Source organism: Cyprinus carpio, chromosome B9 (assembly GCF_018340385.1).
Source record: "Cyprinus carpio isolate SPL01 chromosome B9, ASM1834038v1, whole genome shotgun sequence".
Taxonomy (NCBI): Eukaryota; Metazoa; Chordata; class Actinopteri; order Cypriniformes; family Cyprinidae; genus Cyprinus; species Cyprinus carpio.
This window is the reverse complement of record NC_056605.1, coordinates 15269976-15290298: the sequence shown is the minus strand read 5'-3', so window position 1 is coordinate 15290298 and position 20323 is coordinate 15269976. Positions and strand designations below refer to the sequence as shown.

General features: G+C 37.4%; 1 protein-coding gene across 2 annotated transcripts in view; it reads left to right on the top strand.

The window, feature by feature from the left end:
- The window catches only part of LOC109048482 (pleckstrin homology domain-containing family M member 3-like), a 45296-nt gene extending 25320 nt beyond the window's left edge, over positions 1–19976 (top strand). Inside the window, exons 6-8 of one of the 2 annotated variants that reach the window (XM_042731134.1) lie at positions 6690–6753; positions 13663–13820; positions 17236–19976. In XM_042731134.1, coding sequence (XP_042587068.1) covers positions 6690–6753; positions 13663–13820; positions 17236–17407 — 394 coding nt within the window. In that variant the 3' untranslated portion in view covers positions 17408–19976. Of the gene's footprint in view, positions 1–6689; positions 6754–13662; positions 13821–17235 lie in introns of those variants that run through there. The other variant, XR_006155600.1, reaches the window with a different exon arrangement.
- Positions 19977–20323: the final 347 nt, after the last annotated feature.

Below are 20323 nucleotides of genomic sequence, written 5' to 3'. Positions count from 1 at the left end.
CTGAGAGGAATGCGGCTGTTGATGACTAAAAAATCCAACACGATTAATTTGGTACTTTTGGCTGCTGCGGCCAGGCGCACATACAGACGCATTAGCGTGTGTGCGTGTGTGTTGGAGAGAGAAGCACGCAAAGAGAACTATTCAATTTAGTATAAGAAACTGTAAGATACTTTGTATCTGATAGTTTGTCTAAATTAAGTAGTTTAGCCACAATTTCGCTTATATGGGTTCCCTTCTAGACACGAGCACTGTGTGTTTGTTTTTGATTTATAACTATGGAACCCAAGGGGGCCCGTCGTAATAACCTGCACTGGGGCCCGTCTTTACTATTTTACGCCAATGCTCAGCACAGTGGAGTGCATTGTTTTGTAAACTTTGTGGTTTATTATTTTGAGTCGTTTAGGATGCAGTACCACACAATATATTGCTTTACAGATCTATCAATTTGCCGCTCAGAAATGTTCAGAAGTTCCGCGCTACAACACTGCATGCATACGAGCGCGGCACTGAGCGATCACACTAGTCAAGTGAACCAGGCTTTGGGGTTAAAACGCACTATGACACAGTTAAGATTGCCTAGTGTGAATACACCCTTATTCTCCTGCATCCTGCACACAGAGTCTCTACCAGCCTGCACCCGCACTCGCCCATCAAGTGTTGTCCTGGACCACACTCTGTTGCGTTGAGTCCCGCGACCGTGCAGGTTTCTACTCGGAAGGTACCTGTTATAATGTTATGATTGTACTCAGAGCATAACTTGTTTTTGCTAATAAACTATAAAATATTTTCTATAAAAACATTAATGCCCTGGCAGTGGCAAATAGCTTTGGACTTGTATTTAATTTGATTACATTAATGTTATAAGTTGAGATTTTCAAGAAATATTTTAACTGCTGTAAAATTAATACTGCTGTAAAAAAGTTCCTTATTTGTTTAAAGTGTTTGCAAAAAAATGTTATTGCACTTTTGTTCATATATCACTACTTTTAAATGGAAAAGTGCGCAATACATTAGTTTTGAAGTCGATATTGAATTTTTTGCATAATAAAGCGATTAATCGTGATACATATATATATATATATATATATATATATATATATATATATATATATACACACACACACACACTCACCAACTAGTCGACTTCTGTGCTCTGCCATGATGCTTTAAGCTTGACCTTGACTAGTCACTGGTCATATAGAGGGCGCAACAGGATAATAAATCTTTGAAGGACTTCCACATTTACGCTCCATTTCCAAACAGTTAAAATTACAAATAAATACATACTCCGAAAGCGCTCCAGAAGTCATGTGTGATTATATAACTGGATGCTAGAAATTGAACAGGAGAATGCACGTTTTAAACCGCTTATTGTAAAGGTAAGTTAATCGCCATTCTAATCTAATGCACTGCTGCAGTGTAACGCACACACATAGGCTACAGACAGTAGCTCGTACATCACGCTCAGATAGCGCCCACACAGAATCATTCAGGGCAGAAATGTTTTGTCAACACTGTTCTGTGATTTCTCAATAAAATAGCTTAGAAGCTGAAAAGTTCTATAATTTATTTCTTAATAACTAAATCCCACAGCTTCACTACTAGTAGAGAGACGCTGCCAGGTAGAATTAATTCACACATGCAATGGCTCTCTCTAATGCGTTCATAAGGATGTAATATTTACTGTGCTACTTTAATCTGTAACGTTATCTGATTTAGAATGAGCAGAAATCTGTGAGAAATATAACGACCCAAAGACAAAAGAACTGAAAAAATGAGCTATAACCATGTAGGCAGAGCTGTGTCATATGCCATAGCTGTGCACAAGTTTTTTTTTTTTTTTTTTTTACAGCTCCAGGCTTATGTTCATGACGTCATCAGTGACTAGTCAACTTCGACTCGAATTTCTTCACATAAAAATCGACTTTAAAAAATCAGAAGTCATTCAACCCCTTATATACATATGTGTGTGTATTTAAGCAGCACAACTTTATCAAATATTAATAATAATAATAAAAGGTTTTTCCCAATATTAATTTACTGCATTTTTTTACTGTTTGTGTCCATACAATGAAAGACAGTGAGATCTAAAACAATACTGGACCCTATTGTGTTCCACAAAAGAAAGTCGTGCATGTTTGTAGCAACATGAGTAAATTATCACAAATGTTTCATTTTTGGGTAAACTATGAGGAAACTGCAGTTTATTTCTCCTAGTGTTTAAAAAACACATCCTTGGAATGACTTTGAATTTTTTTTGTGGTAAACTTTCCTTCTTTTTCTATTGAAATAAAGTATCACATGCCAAAAAAAAAAAAAAAAAAAAACCTTCAGATGTTGACTTAATGGTGTTGCTAATGCACTCTTAGCTACACATTCAGAACACTGTTTGTTGTTTGAATCACTGAATTATTGAATGGGCCAGTACCCTTTCCTATGTATTGGCTCCTTTGAACTCCATGGTGACGTAGAAGCAGGATGGCCGTTTGAAGTGCAGACGTGAGGGCTCTAGCAAAGGGAACCTCAGTTTGAACTGAATATCCTCCCGAGGTTCATCTCCTTGGAGCAGTCCCAGCTGCCTACTGAGTGGTGACTTTATCTGGCCGCTGTGTTTAAGGGGGGCAGCAGCAGTGACCCTAGCAGGAGGCAGAGCTAGAGGGCTAGTGTTTATGTCCAGTCTATTAGCAGGCATCAAGCTAATGCCTCGCTTTTCCAAACAGTGTAGGATTGATGAGGGCGGTGGCGCTAAAATATTACCTTAGCCATTCATTGCCCAGCCAGGATGCTCATCAGCGGTTATGAAGAGGCCCACAAGTGTTTACACTAAGCCACAGAGAGAAGGGGGAGAACAGTCACAGTCCACACTGTTGAACCTGATCTAATGCACATCGCTGATCCACAGGGGCATCCACATGCATGCTTACTACCTTTGTCTGTACCTTTCATTAGTTTTCCCTCATGTCTGGGGTTGGGAAATGAGAACCACTTTTGAAATGTGTTGCAATACTATTCATGGAAACTGCAATGCTGCCACTGGATCTACAGTTTGAAACATATAACACAACCAGTAACCACAAATATTATGAGCCAGATCTTTTTAGTGAATCATAAGCAAACAGTGCGATCAGTATAGTTAAATTGCTGAGTGAATTTTTCTTATGAATCAGTTCTTTTTAGTGAATCAAAACCACACAGGACAGCCAGTGTAGTTCAGGTGATTCCTGAATAAATGTTTTTAGTGAATCTTTTTAGTGACTCAAACACATTCACCTGACTGTGTTTTGTAGTGCTTAAGACTTGTGACAGGTATAGTTCACCCAGAAATGAAAATTCTGTCGTCATTTACTCACAAGTTATTCCAAACCTGTATGAATTTCTAAATAATTGAATGAAATATGAATTATACACTACCATTCAAAAGTTTGTTGATGGTACGAGTTTTTTAATGTTTAAGAATTGCCTTATTGTTTACTTAAGCTGCATTTGATCAAAAATTTTAAATACTGTAACATTATTAAGTACCTATCCTTATCCTATTATGTAATATTATTACAATTTAAAATAGCTGTTTTCTATTGCAGTATATTTGACATGTAAATTATTTAGGTGTTTGCAAAGAAATCATGTCACGTCATCAGAAATCATTCTAATATGCTTATTTGATGCTCAAGAAACATCTCTCATTGTTATCAGTGTTGTGCTGATCTGTAATACATTTTTTCAAAATTCTTTTAATATATAGTTGAAAAGAACAGCATTGAAATAGAGGTTTTGTTTTGCTTTTTTTTGTTTCTTTTGACCAATTACAGACTGCAGCATATCTTACACTTTCTCTGTCATAAAAGTACCTATCCACAGGCAGTCGAGAGAAAAAAGCAAAATCAACATACAATCTCTTGCTTATGTGCTTGCCACCCTCTGATTACTGTGGCCGGATTTGGTTCTCTTTTGTTCGACAGCAAGCCCCATATCGCCTGGTTACCACCACTGTAAACACTTATATGTATTTACCCTGAGAAAGGACAAAAGATATAGACATGGAGCTCTGCCATGAGCAGAGATGATTTTATGCTTGAGGAGATAGAAAGCCAAAAGATAGACTGTCACCATAACCAGAAGTAAACGAACACCCGGAGAGACCCAGGTTTCTTTTCACACACTGTCCTGACTTGAACAAGCTTGACAAAGGCAGGCAAATCAGCGTAACAACACATCTGCAGGGATTAAGTTAGGATTTCATCTTGTCATACAGAAGATAGCGCATTAGAGCGTGGAATCTTGTCAATGCAATATCTTTTCTTTGTCAGCCTTCCTAAGATGTTCAGTAATACCTCACTTGTTATATCAGATTTGTGGGTATGTAAAGCTTTGAGCTCTGTGGTTTCCAGACTCTTTATTAGGCATTCATGCCTCTCTCAGGCTGCAGATCTGTCAGGTGTGATCTGTAAACACTTCAGTGGAAAACTCTTTATTATTATTAAAATAAAGGATTTTTTTTTTTTTTTTTTTTAAATCTGGGTTAGCATTTCTCTTATTAATTCAGATTCTTTAATAGTCCCATTAACGATTCTTTTAGTAATTTTAAGCACTAAATGTGTTAATTAAACCAATAATATCTGGGGGGAAATTAAATTCCATTGACGAATTATGAGATATTTTCAATAAATACATTTAAAGCAAATTTTGAAAAAACTGTCTTTATGTACACTTTTATTGACTTCACAGGCTGTATGTGTACTGTGTAGATTCACTTAAGAACAAACTCATAAGAACCATTGGATCAGGAATCTGACTACAGTGTTCACTCTGTTTTTTGATTCACTAAAATGGTTCATGAGCATCATTGTTGGGAATCAAACTACTCTTGTCACACTGTATGGTTTTGATTCACTAAAAAGAACCAGCTCTAGAGTCATTTGTGTGGTAACGAGTTGGACTGCACTGATTGAGCTGTGTGTTTTGGATTCACTGAAAAGGTCTTATAAAAGTAATTTGTTCAGTAGTCAAACTTCAGCAAGCAACTATACACTTTGTGCTACGGAATTAGTAGTGATGTTTTCATTTGTTTGCTTTTTTAATCAAAATGGATCTTTGTTTTTCATTAATGAATTTCGAGAACACATTCAAACTCTCTGACACCTCTGAGAACCATAAAACATGGTCAAAACAGCACATTTAAACTCAATCTTTGGGTTTTAATGCATATATTTCGTAATTCTCAAATAACGCGTGACGTCTCTTGATAAAGTACACAACAAAGCAGCTGTCATCAGCTCTATTTGTACTAATGACATCCGCTGCAACTCTTGTCTATTGACCCTTAAGCTTTCCATAAACAAATGAGAAGAGATTTCATCCCCAGCTTAGTAAACATCCCACCCCCTGCCTCCATGCCTCAGTTTAGACTTAGATTAGCACCGTAATGAAGGCTTGGCCTAATGAGGCCTGAGGGATGAGCTGTGAATGGGGATGTCTGGAGTACAGCCATGCTTCTCTTCAGCCAGCAATGAAATTAAGGCAGCGAATGAGAAAAATGGAGATCCACCACAATCCCCAAAGCTGAAAATTAAGGTGATGTCCAATGATGTGCACATCAATGTGGGCCACATGCATCAACACAAACTATTTAAAATCATATGTGACTTTGTATATATATATATATAATATAATAGCTACATTTACTTCTAAATGCCCCATTATAGCTCAAAACTACCCAGCATATGTTCCTCCCATGTCATAATGCCATGAATTCTCTCTCTCCTGTCTCTTAGCTGTGGTTGTGGCCTGTAAGCCTGTGTCTAATTGCCAACATCTGTCTGACGGGTTGCTAATGATGGACCCAAGCCACTGAGGAAGCGGAGTGGATGAACTATTAGTGGGCAGGAGTAAAGATGCACTGGTTTCCAGTGCCAGACTACTTAATCAAACCAATTTTCCAGCCTTTTGTGGTTAAAAAAGACTGGATCCTGTTCAAGTAGCCAGCTATAGTGTGTCTACACCAATAGCATTGTGTCTGAATGAATTGATTTTTTTGCATCTCCAATGAGGATCATTTCATTAGAATGATTCATCTGTTCTGTTTGCTTAGTTGTCAGTGGATATTATGGACTAACTAGTGGTGTGGTAAAAGATGAGAATGATAACGCCAAGTTTTTCATTTAATTTGCCTCTCGTAACCGCGTATCCTCTCTTTCTCGTCATCTCACAGTATGCCTGTTGCTTTCCCCATCCCCTCTTTTCTGGATAATTCTGTGGGCCCTTGAGTTTGTAATGTGAGCAGGCGTGGGTGAATGAGAGAGGGAAAGAGCGAGTGTAGGCTCATGGGAGGAGAGAGGTGAAGAGGGCCATAATAGCTAGCCAGATGGAGAGAGAGAGAGACAGAGACGCCCCACTTCACCCATAATAAGGGGTAGTGCTTTTAAATGCCTATTTTACAGCCTTTTTCCAATTCAATCGAATTAACCCCTATTTCCAAGCAATTTGGACCCATGTTGTCATGGTTACAGAGGCGGGATGATGGGATTCTAGCGTTCCACCTGAAATAGATCTGAATGTATATGTGTGCAGGCAAATGCAGTTTTTTTTTTTTTTTTTTTTTTTTTTTTCAGATATGTGCAGGCTTAGTTATGATTTGAGGTAATATGCATATACTTTTCATTCTAATGTGATTTTTCTTACTGTTTCTGCAGGATCTTTCCAAGAGAATACCTGCTACAGCATGTGCACCTCTACTCATTGGCAGACCTGCAGCAGGTAATTTTATCTATTTCCTCTCCGTCTCAGTTTTTCTTTATACACTTACACATGTAAGTAGGCTCACACATATCTTTTTCATACTTATTTCATGATATGTGGAAAATCTATGAAATTCTGACGAAGTGAGTACAATTCTGTAAAATGTTACTTACTTAAGAGTGCTTAAAGGGATAGTTCAGTAAAAAAGGTAAAAGTGGTATCTTTTACATTTTTTTTTTCAGATAGCCCAAGAAATTATCATGGTTTTCACAAACATATTAAGCACCACTGTTTTCAATAATAAAAAGTGTTTCTTGAGTACCGAAACAGCATATTAGGGTTATTTATGATGTATCATGTGACACTGCTGAAAATTCAGCTTTACCATCACAGAAATAAATTAAATTTTTTAAAATGATAAATGCTTGACATCCAGGACTTTCATAAATTTTTTGTGTGGCTGATGTGTTAACGTCTTTTTCTGGGACTGTATGTTCACATTCCTCCTCGTCCCACCTGATTCTGATAAAAGACTTCATCGCATTCACACACACACACACACACACACACCTGTAGGACACATCATCGCCATGCGGAGTGTCTGTTCAGTGTCATGTGGCAGTGGGAGTTGAGAGGCTGTGAGAGTGAACTGTGTTTTTCACACCCTTCCTCTCGAAACCCTGACGCTCACAGAGTCACTGTAGATCTGTGTGCAGCCACAGAGTCAATGACACATTAACCTTCTGCTTTTCACTTTCTGCTGTGAATCCATCTGTAATAAGGTTAACAGGATTTCTGCAGGTCTCAAAAAGCTCTTGAAAAGTTGTAATTTTTCCCTTCCACAAATGAAGGTCTTAAATCTAAACAGAAAGTCTTAAATTCTTAAAATCATGCCATTAAATGTTGCATAAAAGAATGCTTTTGTTAGTATTATTGTCTTGTTTTCCAATACAAATATCTAAACAATTTGTAATCAAGATACATTTAATGGAGATACAGAATGGCGAAATTAAGTGACTTTATGCTTTAAAGTAAGAACAAGCATCTTTTAGTGACATGAAAACTTGTTTTCTGTTTATTTAAGTTGATTTCTCAGAGCCTACTGGAAGATATTTGTCCTTTTTTTTTATAATCATGAATTCACTTTATTTTAATTTGATAAACTTTTCCCAGAAAACATCTTAATTTAAGCTTCATTTGCACTGAAAAACAAAACAAAAGTACTTCGAAGGATCAGTTTTGTGCAGTGTGATGCACAGAAGGTACAGTAAAAGTTTTTTGTGAAATTAATTAAAAAGTAATGGAGATCAGTTGGAAGTTGTGCTGCAATACAACTCATTGTGTTCTCTTTAGATATTTATGTTTAGAGAACATATTGACATTGTGTTCCCTTTCATTTATTACTTACATTTTCTTTATTTGGTCTTAAGTCTTAAATTTACCTTCATAAAACTTGCAGAAATCCTGGTTAGAGCTCATACTTTCATCAATTGTAATTCATTTGCTCCTGTTTTTTTGCTTATTGTAGCATCAACTTTTTTCTCTATTCTCACAGTCATCATTAACATTTTTAACTGAACTAATATTAAGAAATGTACATGATTGAATGCTTGAAATAACTATATATCAAGAATATCGGAAACTGTGCTCTCATATCTCTCTCTCTCCTTTCCTCAGCCCCTGTTATCATGCCTGAACTCCTCTGTTTCTTAGGAATGACCCTTGCCCTTATTTTTCTGTTGCTCTCAGAACATCTATTCTCCTGTCCCACATCCCCTCTCCCTTCTGTCTCCTGGTGGGAGGCTGGAGTTCCTCTCCACCCCACGTTGCCCCCACCCAGCTAGCTAATTACTGCCATTCAGGAGCAACAGGCAGAAAAGCAAAGCGTGACAGTCCTGCCTCTGCTTCCATTCCATTCTATTCTTCCCAAACATCCCATTGCCTGACACTACCTCTCTGACCTATTTTTAACATCTTTTACATTCTACATGTCAATTACAGCTTGTCTTTTTTATTTTGTTTATTTAATTTATAGCAAATTTAATTTATTCATTTATTTTTAATTTATTCAGTTGCTAAATAAAGACAATTATAAATATTTATTTATTTAATAATTTTTATTTTTGCCACGAAACAAAGTCTCTTTAAACCTCTAACACTAAGTATGATGAATTGTTATAGGGATGCTTTCTCTCTCTCTCTTTACCAAGCCTCTGATAAACAGTCTTGCTCAGTATTGGGTGTGTGGGTCTTAAAACAGAGTACAGTGTTACAAACACATCTGGGTGTCAAAAAAATGCGTAATAGTTTTATCCAGTTTATTTTAAACCAGTTATCTTTGTCACAACAATTTGGCTCATACTTGCATCTTTTAAGAGAAATTGTGCAGTTCTCTGCAGGTCTTAAATGCTCTCTGTACTGTCAGTACTTTCTCCCTCTTCTTGTGTACTTCTTATTCATGGTGTTTGCCGCAAGGCCTTTATGCTGTCTCCTCCACTGCCTCTGTAAGGCCCAACTTTGAGGCATTTCCCATTCACGTCACATTACTTTCTCTTTCAGCTTCTTAATTAGCTTACCTTATTAAGGAGCCATTTTCTTTTAGTGTTGCTACTTAATGCCAGTTCCTCCACAGCTCTGGAATGCTCGCCCTCCGTGTCGAGGTCACTGAGTGCTAAACTATCTCCAGCAAGACTCCAAACACTATAGACTAAAAACAAATGCTTTAGTTCAAACAATTAGCTTGAGTTTTGGGCAGTCCTCTTTTTAAAAAAAAAAAAAAAAGTGACCCTGTTGACCATATTTGTTTGCCTAGAAGCCAGTTTTGTTTGGCCACTGCCTTTTGTTTGATATCTCCACTGGAGGAGTAAGAAGAGTTAATCAAGTGCACCAACATGGACACAAGTACGAGTGCGATACAAATGCTAATTGTATGTGTTGTACCGAAGCAATATGCACTTGATTGAGCTCAAACGACAATATTCAGGTCCTGTGAATCTTATGAGAAACATCAGCTTGCACTATATCCATAAAACCATCATTCTTCAAGTATACCTACATAGAACCTGGTCTTCCGTGACCAATACATTCACATGGTCCACGTATATATGATGAAACTTCATGCCCACTTCACACTTCACCCTGGCAGGCCGTCTCTCTCTCACTTCCTCGCACATGCTGGTTGTAATCCTGTTTTGCGAGGCCCTGGCAGGGAGGGTGTTATCCAAACAGAGCTCACACTCTTTTTATCTGTCTAATCTGGGCCCTTTCTCTGCCGTTTAATGGAGCGGGCGAGGACATTAGGGCCAGGGCTGAGGAGGGGATGAAGAAGTAGGCGCTAAACTGTGGTTTTAGGGGATTAAGCGGTTAACGACAAAGCACATGCAAGACAGGAGCGAAAGGTGGGGGATTTGGGGGGAGTTGATTTGGCAGACGTCACCCATGCCCCCTGCAATAGCCACAAAGATGCTGTTTTTAGTGAGCTACCTGACTTTGAAGCACGTGTTTCTTTTTCTTTTTTTCGGCATAATTTGAATAAAATAATGACTTAAAAATGAACACGAGTTTCAGAATGTTGTAGTATTTGATTTCTACCTTTTGTTTTAATAAGCACTTTAGCTGCAAGTTTGTGTGAAGGTTTTACACAAATGTGTCGTTAAAGTGTTGCTTAAAGCAAGAGGTAGACATGTTCATGTCCTGCAACTGGATTTGAGATGATCTAGAGTGCATCTTCAGTGCTTCAGCAGACCATCTGAATAAATATTTCACTTTTTTTTTTTTTTTTCAAAAGGACTAATATTTCTTGTTTTATGTTATTTTTGTTAAATTTATTTCCAGGTTTAAATGTTATTTAATCATATATATATATATATTATAATTTATAAAGTATCTAAATATTTAATGTACACTACTGTTCAAATTTTTTTAAATGAAGACTCTTAAGCTCAACAAGGCTCCATTTATTTGTTTAAAATTACAGTAAAAACAGTAATATGGTGAAATATTATTACAATTTTAAATAATTCCCCTATTTTAATATGTATTAAAATGTAATTTATTCCTCCAATGGCAAAGCTGGAATTTCAGCAACCATTACTCTAGTCTTCAGTGTCACATACTTCAGAAATCAGTGCTCAAGAAACATGTTTCATTATTGAATATGAAAACTGTTAACATAAAAATTTTTGTTAAAACATGGTGCATTTTTTTATGATTCGGTGATGAATAGAAAGTTCAAAAGAAGTATTTATTTAAAATAAGAATCTTTTGTAACATTATAAATGTATTTACTGTCACTTTTTATTAATTTAATGCATTGTGAACGGTAATGTATATTATAAAGGTGTATTTACATTTATTAATACTGTTAATGTATAGTAATATTGTAGGTATTATTTATTAGATTAGATAATATTCAACTTTATTGTCATTGTGCAGAGCTTGGTGCAAGTGGTTGTAAATACAAGCAAATAAATAAAAAGCACAAAATAAGCATAAACAATATACAGAATAAGTACAGAAACACTTATGTATATATATGATACATATATATGGTGTACAGTGTAAATGACATTATGAGGTAGAATGTGTGAAACCTATCCTACTATTATCCTACTATTTAACTGACCTCCCTGAGTTATAATTACTGTAACTCATTTTAATCAGTTGAACCTGTAGCTGATCATGCATAAATTCACACTTTCACTATTTTGTCAGTAACTCTCTTTAACAGCCCTCTAGCTCTTCACAGTCCCTCCCCATCAAGCCTGGTGCAAGTGTACTCGCTGTTTCGCTCACCGTGCCTGCTAAATTATTGAAATGTTTAATTACTCCCTCTGTCAGCATTGATCAAGGGTAGTATATATCATCTTTACCAAAGGACGGCAAGTGTGCTCACCCCGCCTCTTTGATTGGTGGCTTGCAGCATTTCCTTAATAGCTTGCTATATTACTCCTCCACATGGGAAAAGGCAGGGTATTGCCTTCATGTTTCTGTCAGCCCGGTCAGAGAAAAACAGGGGTGTCTGAACTAAAAGCTACTTGATGGATGGATGGTTCAGGGCTCTCCTGGTGCCTCTGCTGAGAAAGCTTGCCAACAGCATCACCTCTATGTTCATTAGGCAATGACAGTGACTGCTTTATAGCAGTGTGGGTTTTCTGCCTTGAGTCCTTCTGGCCTGTGCAGTGCTTTGGTGGAATGTGAAGATTTTTTTTTTTCTAATAATGAAATGCTGAAAAGGGATATAATGAAAATATTCTTAAAATGGATTCAATTTAATTAAAATTTTGTTTTATTATTTTCTTTTACTTTATTAATTGTATTTATATTTCTTATTTTGATATAATTTTATTAAAATTATCTATAGAAGCTATTTAAAGGGACTATACAAAAATAAAGATTATTATTATTTTATCTGTGTACATGGTAGGGCTGGGTTTTGTGGCATAAAAACTCTATTTTTCAACCTTTTGACTATTTTATATCATTTAAAAATCCTATTTAATATCATATAACAATATTTATATACTATATTATAAATATACATCTGCAAAATGTTTGCTATGAAATGGCTTATAAGGTTTTTATTTTATTTTTTATTTTTTTATTTAGTTAGTTATGTATTTATTTACAATTAGGAACCCTCTGTTTCATAAAATTAGTAGATTCAAATTGTTTTGTGTTCCTAAATGCTATATTTGCCATAACAATCATAGTCTTAGGGTGCAGTACATTAACTCCCAGATTCTAAAATTAGGTATTAATGCACAAATGCACTTTTTGATGTACAACCCTCAAATATAACCTTACAAACCATGTTTAAGTAACTAAATATGATCCGCAACTTTGACCATGGCTGAAGAGTCTAGATTCCCTGTTCCCACACAAACCTGCCCCTTTTCAACCCATTCTCCCTGTTCACGCTGCGTATGTGTGTGCGCGTGCGCGTCTTTCGTGGGAGACCACGGTGGTCCTTCCTTTATTCTTTCTTTTCCCCTGAGCCCTCGTGTCCCACCCTCCCAAGCTCTCCTCTCTGCTCCACTGTCCCCTCTTCTCCTCCTCCATTCTTTGGCTGGCTCCTTGTGGAAGGGCTGAAGAATGCTGGCAGGGCCTTTAATTGGTGTGCTGCAGTGCTGCCAGGTGTAGCCACTTGTCTCTGCCCACTTGGTGAATATGCACTGGAGGTCTAGGCCCCTTCCCCTGTCTCATTCAGCTGCCCACAATACGACTTCTTCAGCGCCCTGCTTTCAAAGACCAGGCCGATTTTTAACTACTCTGGCCGATAAATGGCATTCACATATTATTTTTTGCAAACAGTCTCCCAAAAGGAATTACCCCACCCTCGAGCCATAGCCAACCCCCCACTCTCGAAGCATTCATTAGTTTTCATGTGGATTCCTGATGTGATGTCTTTTTTTGTACTTGGCTCCCATTGTAGCATGTTCTTAAGTGTTTGTCCAGTCGCTGAAATTCTCAGATAAACCCCTAACTGTTAACAGGAGGATTACTGTCCATTTGATAAAGGAATTTATTTTTGATTTTTGCATGGATATTTTGAACCTGCTCCTCTCTCATAGCTGTTGAACACATTTAGTGAAGCCCATTTTATAGCAGAATCGCTTGGGTCACGTTTTACACTTCCCTAGGTTCCTCCTCCATGCTTTTCCATCCTTTTTCTCAGCATGTTTAAAGCGTATAGTTTGGCCTGCAAAGAATCTGCACCTGTAAAATGTCCCCAGAAAGTTCCACAGACTTTAGATTATCATCTTTCACAAAAAAAAAAAAAAAAAAAAAAAAAAATATATATATATATATAATGGTATCTAAAATGCTGGCATCATTACAACCTTATTTCTAGCTAAATTAACTCTATTGAGATATATAGTTAACGTGAAATACAGTGACTCATATTTTATATTTCTCTTTTTTCAGGTCATAGATGGAAAGCTTGCTCCCTTCCTCTCTAAGGTGATCAAGTTTGCCAGCTCTCACGTCTATAGCTGTAGTCTGTGCCGGGAGAAGGGCTTCATCTGTGAGCTTTGCCACACTGGCCAGGTCATCTATCCCTTCCAGGAGAATGCCACCAAAAGGTGAGACCTGTAGCCACTGTTTCACCTCTAATGCCCCTTTCACACTGAGATTCTGGATAATACACAGGTAATGTGTCCCGGCAGTTGTTCCCGGTTCGTTAGATTTTGGTTCATTCACACTGCCAGTGATTTCCCTGAATCTGTGCGTGCCTTCACACACAACCCGTAAAGGTCCCGTAATGACATATGACATCAGGATGTGACGTGTAATGTACGAGTCGAAAACACTAGGCACGTTAACTTTCACTTAAGCTGGCGAACGATCTCAGCTTCAGCGCAGATAGTGAGGAGCTAACTGATCTCTGCTTCATTACAGTTTGCACATATTTTTTCGTCACGAATGTTGATCTGCCTTCAAAACACGATAACATGCATCATCACTATGACACACCCTTTACGGTATTGGTTCTGGCTTTTGTTCACACACAGCTCGTTCTGGGACTGAACCCGGCAATGTTACTAGGTCCCCAACCCGGGATCGATCCCGGAATCAATACCGGGACGTGTTTGCGTTCACACAGAAGGTGATCCGCCAACCAACCTGCAGTGTGAAAGGGGCTTAAATGTTTCATGATCTTGAAGGTCTATGAAAGCAGAGATGCAACATACAATGCCCAGAGTACCTTTACAAAGTAACTTAATTTTTTACTAATAAGTCTCAAAATGATTTTTAGTGGATGCATTAAGTCATTTTCCCTTAAGGACAAGTGTCCTAGCAGAGAAATCGCAGGTGGACATCAAAGATTTTCTTCATCATTGATGATGATGATGGTATTATAATCCCACAGCTCTGTGCCAGTTGTCTGTTAAATGGTCCGCAGCTCATTGCTGATGATTGTCCAGCCTCTGTCTCATGTTAGTCACACGCAGCGGGCGGTGGATTGGGATGTAATGGTGCAGTGATAGGCCACCCTGTGTAAGGGGACAGTTAATCCCTCGAGCATCTCAGCTTTTCTCAGCATGCTGTGTGTTGTCCGCTTATGGCCTGCAGCTGATAAACTGCTCTCTGGTCTTCATACCATCAGTGTGACTAGAATCTCGCAGACTCTCCAGCGAAGTGGAGTGCAGTTCCCAGAACAGATGCTGCTGTTTAAACATAGCTACTCACACAACAACACTGATAAGCCTCAATGATTGGTTAGGGCTGCTACAGTTAAAGTTACTTTATTTCATATTAAATTGTTTAATATTTTATTCTGTTCTGTGTGATTTTCTGGTAAATATGGTACATCATGGACAAAGACCTTTTAAATATATACACACACACTGCCGTATAATTGGAATATATATACACTGTTGTTCAAAAGTTTGGGATCAGTAAGATGCTTTTCAAAGAAGTTTTGTATGCTCATCAAGGCTACATTTATTTGATAAAAAATACAGAATAAAAACTGCAATTTTGTAAAATATTATTGCAATTTAAAATATGTTTTCTATTTTAATATACATAAAAACATAATTTATTTTTGTGTAGCAAAGCTGAATTTTCAGCACCGTTACTCTCATCATTACTCAGTCTTCAGTGTCACATGATCCTTCAGAAGTCATTCTAATATGCTGATGTATTATCAATGTTGAAAACAGTTGTGCTGCTTAATATTTTTTGGAACCTGTGATACTTTTTTTCATGATTCTTTGATGAATATTAAGTTAAAAAGAACAGTGTTTATTCAAAATAGATACTTTGTTTTACAATATACACTACTATTCAAAAGTTTTTGGGTCAGTAATTTTCTTTCTTTTTAATGAAATGAATACTTTTATTCAGCAAGGATGTGTTAAATGTATAAAAAGTGATAGTAAAAACTTATATTGTTGTCTGTAAGATTCCTATTTTTAATAAATGCTGTTCTTTTTCACTTTTTATCACAGGTTCCATAAAAATATTAAGCAGCACAATATTTTGAACTCTGATAATAAATCTGCATATTAGAATGCTTTCTGAAGGATCATGTGACACTGAAGTCTGGAGCAATGGCTGCTGAAAACTCTGCACTGCATCACAGAAATAAATTCTATATTAAATTATATTAAATTAGGAAACCAATATTTGAAATTGCAATAATATTTCACAATGTTATGTTTTTTTTTTTCTGTATTTTTGATCAAATAAATACAGCCTTGATGAGCATAAGAGCCTCCATTAAAAAACATAAAAAAACCTTAAATACATATTATTTTGAGCACAACGTAGCATAAGACTGAATGCACGAACAGATTGATTACATGTAATTATATAAATCGAATTGCTGCATTACTGTTAGTAGATATTTATTCACTGATAGATCCATTCAGTCTGAGTGTGTCTGTTAGTACAGCTGGATCCAGGTGTTGCACTAACTGCTCACTGTTTAGTTTATCCAGAATTTTCTGGGTGTGTTTGTATGCACTTCATGTTGTATCTGTAACAGTACATGCTCAGTAGGGCACAAGTGTGTGGTCATAAGAGCAGAAGGTGTCTCCACACCCTGCCGTAAATCCATAAATTCCACAAACCACCACCACACCTCTCTGAGGAGCAAGTACACCATAGCTCTTATGGCTTTGGATCCTTACTGTTGGAAAGAATTATTTATTTATAGAGACCCATTTAAAATAGACATCCTGTCAGCTAGTATTATCTTGTTAGCGTGCTTTAGGTTTTATTCATGTTGGGCGTGCTTCAAATTGTAAGACATTTTCAGTTCTAGTAGTCTGTTTAACTCATAGTTCTCTGTAAAGAGGAAATCGAATTAAGAGTTTTTAAAATTTTATTAAAAACAAGGCCTTTTTAATGCTTTTGTCCAAAGTGTAGACCATTTCCTGGAATAGACCACCAGTAGTACTTCTGGTTAGTATGGCACAACCTCTTGGCCAGCAGTGATCTTGGGTTTTAGTCTTGGCTTGGCAGGCCAAAAACTTTAACCACTGGGCTACTACCGCCCATGATGGTGCACAGAAAGAAATTGATGCTCTTTAGAGGACTGAGGTGCCCTGGAGCTCCTAATTGTTCTAGTAAAGAAGGAGCTTTAAATAGACTGGGAACTTTTTTAGCCTCTATTATACACACACACACACATATAGAGATGGATGGATGGATGGATGGATGGATGGATGGATGGATGGATGGATGGATGGATGGATGTGTGTGTAATACAGGCTAAACAAACTTACTGCATTTATTTGATAATGATTTGAAAATACCGTTAAAAAGACCATAAAATGATATATGTTTGTACATTAAGAAAATGTAACCATTTATACAGTTTAAACTTTTTATTTAGTAAGGAATTTTTTTAATTAACCACCAATTACAGCTTAATCCAGCAGATGGGGAAATTCAGAGGGGGTCAAACTAGACTTTTCCACAGCACTGTTATGAGTGTCAATGAATGTTTGGATCAACCATCAGTGCTCTTGTACGTTTTAAATACAGGTGTGGGGGCTGCGGTGCCGTCTTCCATGCCGAGTGTCGGATGCGAGCGCAGCCGTGCCCGCGATGCGTGCGCAGAGAACTGCACAAGAAGCCGGCGTCATTCTGGAAGAAACACGGCCCTCACGACAGCCCTGATGACGAGGTGCTGGACTGCTTTGAGCTGGACACCTGAGACGGTTTACGGAGGGCGGTGCCCGAGCACACTGCACTAATGAAGTCCAAGTGCTGCTGTATCCACTAAGGACAAGATTCCGTGCTCCCTCGGTAGAAGTGCTCCATGAAAACCGAGGAACAGAGGCGTTTTTGTTTTTTTACGTTCTCCCTCACCTGAGAGAGATGGGCACAGAGACAATAATTCAGCTCCCGAAGAGCAGAGGCTTCATAATGATACCAATTTACCCTTCCCTTTCATCTAGCAAATGACAGCCAGGGCCAACCGACAAATACAGGCAAAGTACGCTCACACACTTGCACATAAACACACTCCCACTGACAGATGTAAAATAATGCACTTTCTGGCAGACTCACAGTCCAAGAGCGATGATTCAAACCAATTTCTGGACACAAATAGAGCTTCTAATCCATTAATGGTTCGGTGAAAATGAGCGCTGCAAGATGGGAGTCTGGCCCCTCTGTTAGATTTCCCTCCACGCTGTAGTTAACCTACTATGCTGAAGACCCTTGATCTGAAGTGCATGAAGGCTGAAGATAAAGAACAAAAATTGATTTTTTTTGCATTGTTTGCATTTTTGCACTTTACATTTATGATTTGTCCCTAAGTTTCAGTTTTTTTTATTATTATTACAAGATCATTGCACTTTCAGTCAGAGCATGTTGCCATATCCGTTTTTATCTCAAAGCATTCAGCTTTGGTTTGCGTTGTACTGTGAAGAAGGATTGGGGTCTCGTCCCGTCCAGCTGGAGTTGAAAAATTTTGACTGTTTATCAACACTCAATGGCACTGCCTATACGCAGCTGAACCACGTTGTTCTTGCTAACCGCCTGCTCCATGATTACAAACTACCCTGGGCCACCAAACCCCGAAATTACAGTCTAGAGTTCCAGGGCTTTGTTTAGCATTCATTCGTCTTTTTAACAAGAAATGTAAAGTGAACCCGCCGTGGACAAGCTCATAATTCATGTCCATCTAACCTCTGCTTTGGATCCTCAATGCCTCTCTGCGTTCATACTAAGTTTTCTTGCTACTTGAAATTAGTATTGGCAATAAAGTCACTTCTTTTGCTGCCTTATTTGACTTCCCATTCTTTGGCCAGACCTGTCATTCTCCAGTTGGACAATATGTGCAAAGTGCACAATAAGAAATACAAAAAAAAGACTTTTTTAAACTAGAAAAACCCTGTTGTATACGTAGCAAGCTGACTTGACATTTTAGGATGTTCACTTGAATCTATAATGTCACTGTTATATCTAATTTCCCTGTTTTCTTTTGTTCTTCAGTTTTGTTTTGTTTATTTCCCTTCAGTAAGGATATAGAAAATAGCAGTGGACGTCTCTTCCTGGAACACCTCACCAGCACCAAGCTTCAGATATAAATCACATTCAACATTTCTGATATAAAACACTTGCACATTCAAAAAAAAGTTTCATGTTATACTAGACTTGAAACATTCTGGTTGTTTTGAGATTTAGTTCAATACTGGCCGACAGTGTCACTTATTGAACTCTTTGAAATGGGTCTAGGTCAACTTGCATATCATTTGCTACCATGTTACATTTCGTTTAATGAGAAATTGTGTTAATTCCATTGAGCTTATGTTTTGCACCAAGAAGTTTACTTCTAAATGAGATTCAGCCTTAGTTTACAAATGGTTGGTGTGTGACAAAGGACAATGTAGATGGATGGATGATCATGTTAGCTGTTCAGAATATTTTGTTGTATTTATTGAATCTGTGTCTGTTTGCCTGCCTTAAATGAAAAGCCAATGCATTGGCCTGTTGATGTTCTTCGATTAGCAAGCTATAGTCACTCAAAAGATGTTTCAGTATTTATTAAACTAATCAGAATATCAGGCTATATAATATATCGTAATATAATCACGTAGTGTTTTCGTTTTCTGAAGGCGAAGACCTTTACTTATACCTTAATAAAAAAAAGGAATCTCCCTGGAATCTGACGATCTCTTGTTTTCCCTTAAGAGAACTCGTCATTTTACTGTTTTAAGCTTGAAGTGAGCTAAATGCACCATGTTTTACATGATACTATAAAATATAGTGGTGTGTTTGCAGTAGGTTTGCTTTGAAAGTTTGATGTATTGTTACGGTGCATTATTCGCACTGTTCTTTAAAATCAGGGATTCTTAACACACTGAATAATGGTCATGGAGGGACAAACAAAAAGGGAACTCAGTGGATGTACATTTGTTCTTTCAGTACACCAAATCGGTCTTTTATTTCGTATTTGTTGAAGGTGTATCGGAAGGTTCTTTTTTTTTTCTGCCGACACTTTGTTCTCAGTTGTATATTTACATATCGGTTTTGTTTCAGAAGTATTTATTGTATTTATATTCTTCACTGTAATTTCTGTATCAGTTTCTGGATTTTCCCTGTGCTTTCTTGTATTCTGCAAACTCTTTATTACAGACAACCTCTTATGCAACTACAAATATTTGTGTTTCAGTACTGGTGCGGGTTCTTATTTTCTTTTCTTTTCTTTTCTTTTCTTTTCTTTTCTTTTCTTTTCTTTTTTTACCACTGTTGCCAATAAAGTAAATTGCTTAACATGTACTGCTCTTTTCATGCTTCAACACTAATGTCGTCATCTGAATTGATTTTAGGATTTTGCAAAGTCATTTTAATTCTTCACAGATTATTTTCTTGGTCAGAATCCAAGGTGGCAGTAGTGGAACAAATGCATCATGGCCGTGGCTATGCTTGTGGTGTTCTCTTTTAGGTCCTGGTGCACCGGAGAGGGTCCCAGCACTGACTCATGAGCTAATCCCAAATTAAAAGCCACATGCTTGTGTCTGGTTCTGTCTGGAGTTTTACCAATAACCACTGGACCTGTTAGAGACCACAGCATGAGGCTTCTAATTTTTTGCAAAGTGGTACCGGCGTATAAAAATGTGAA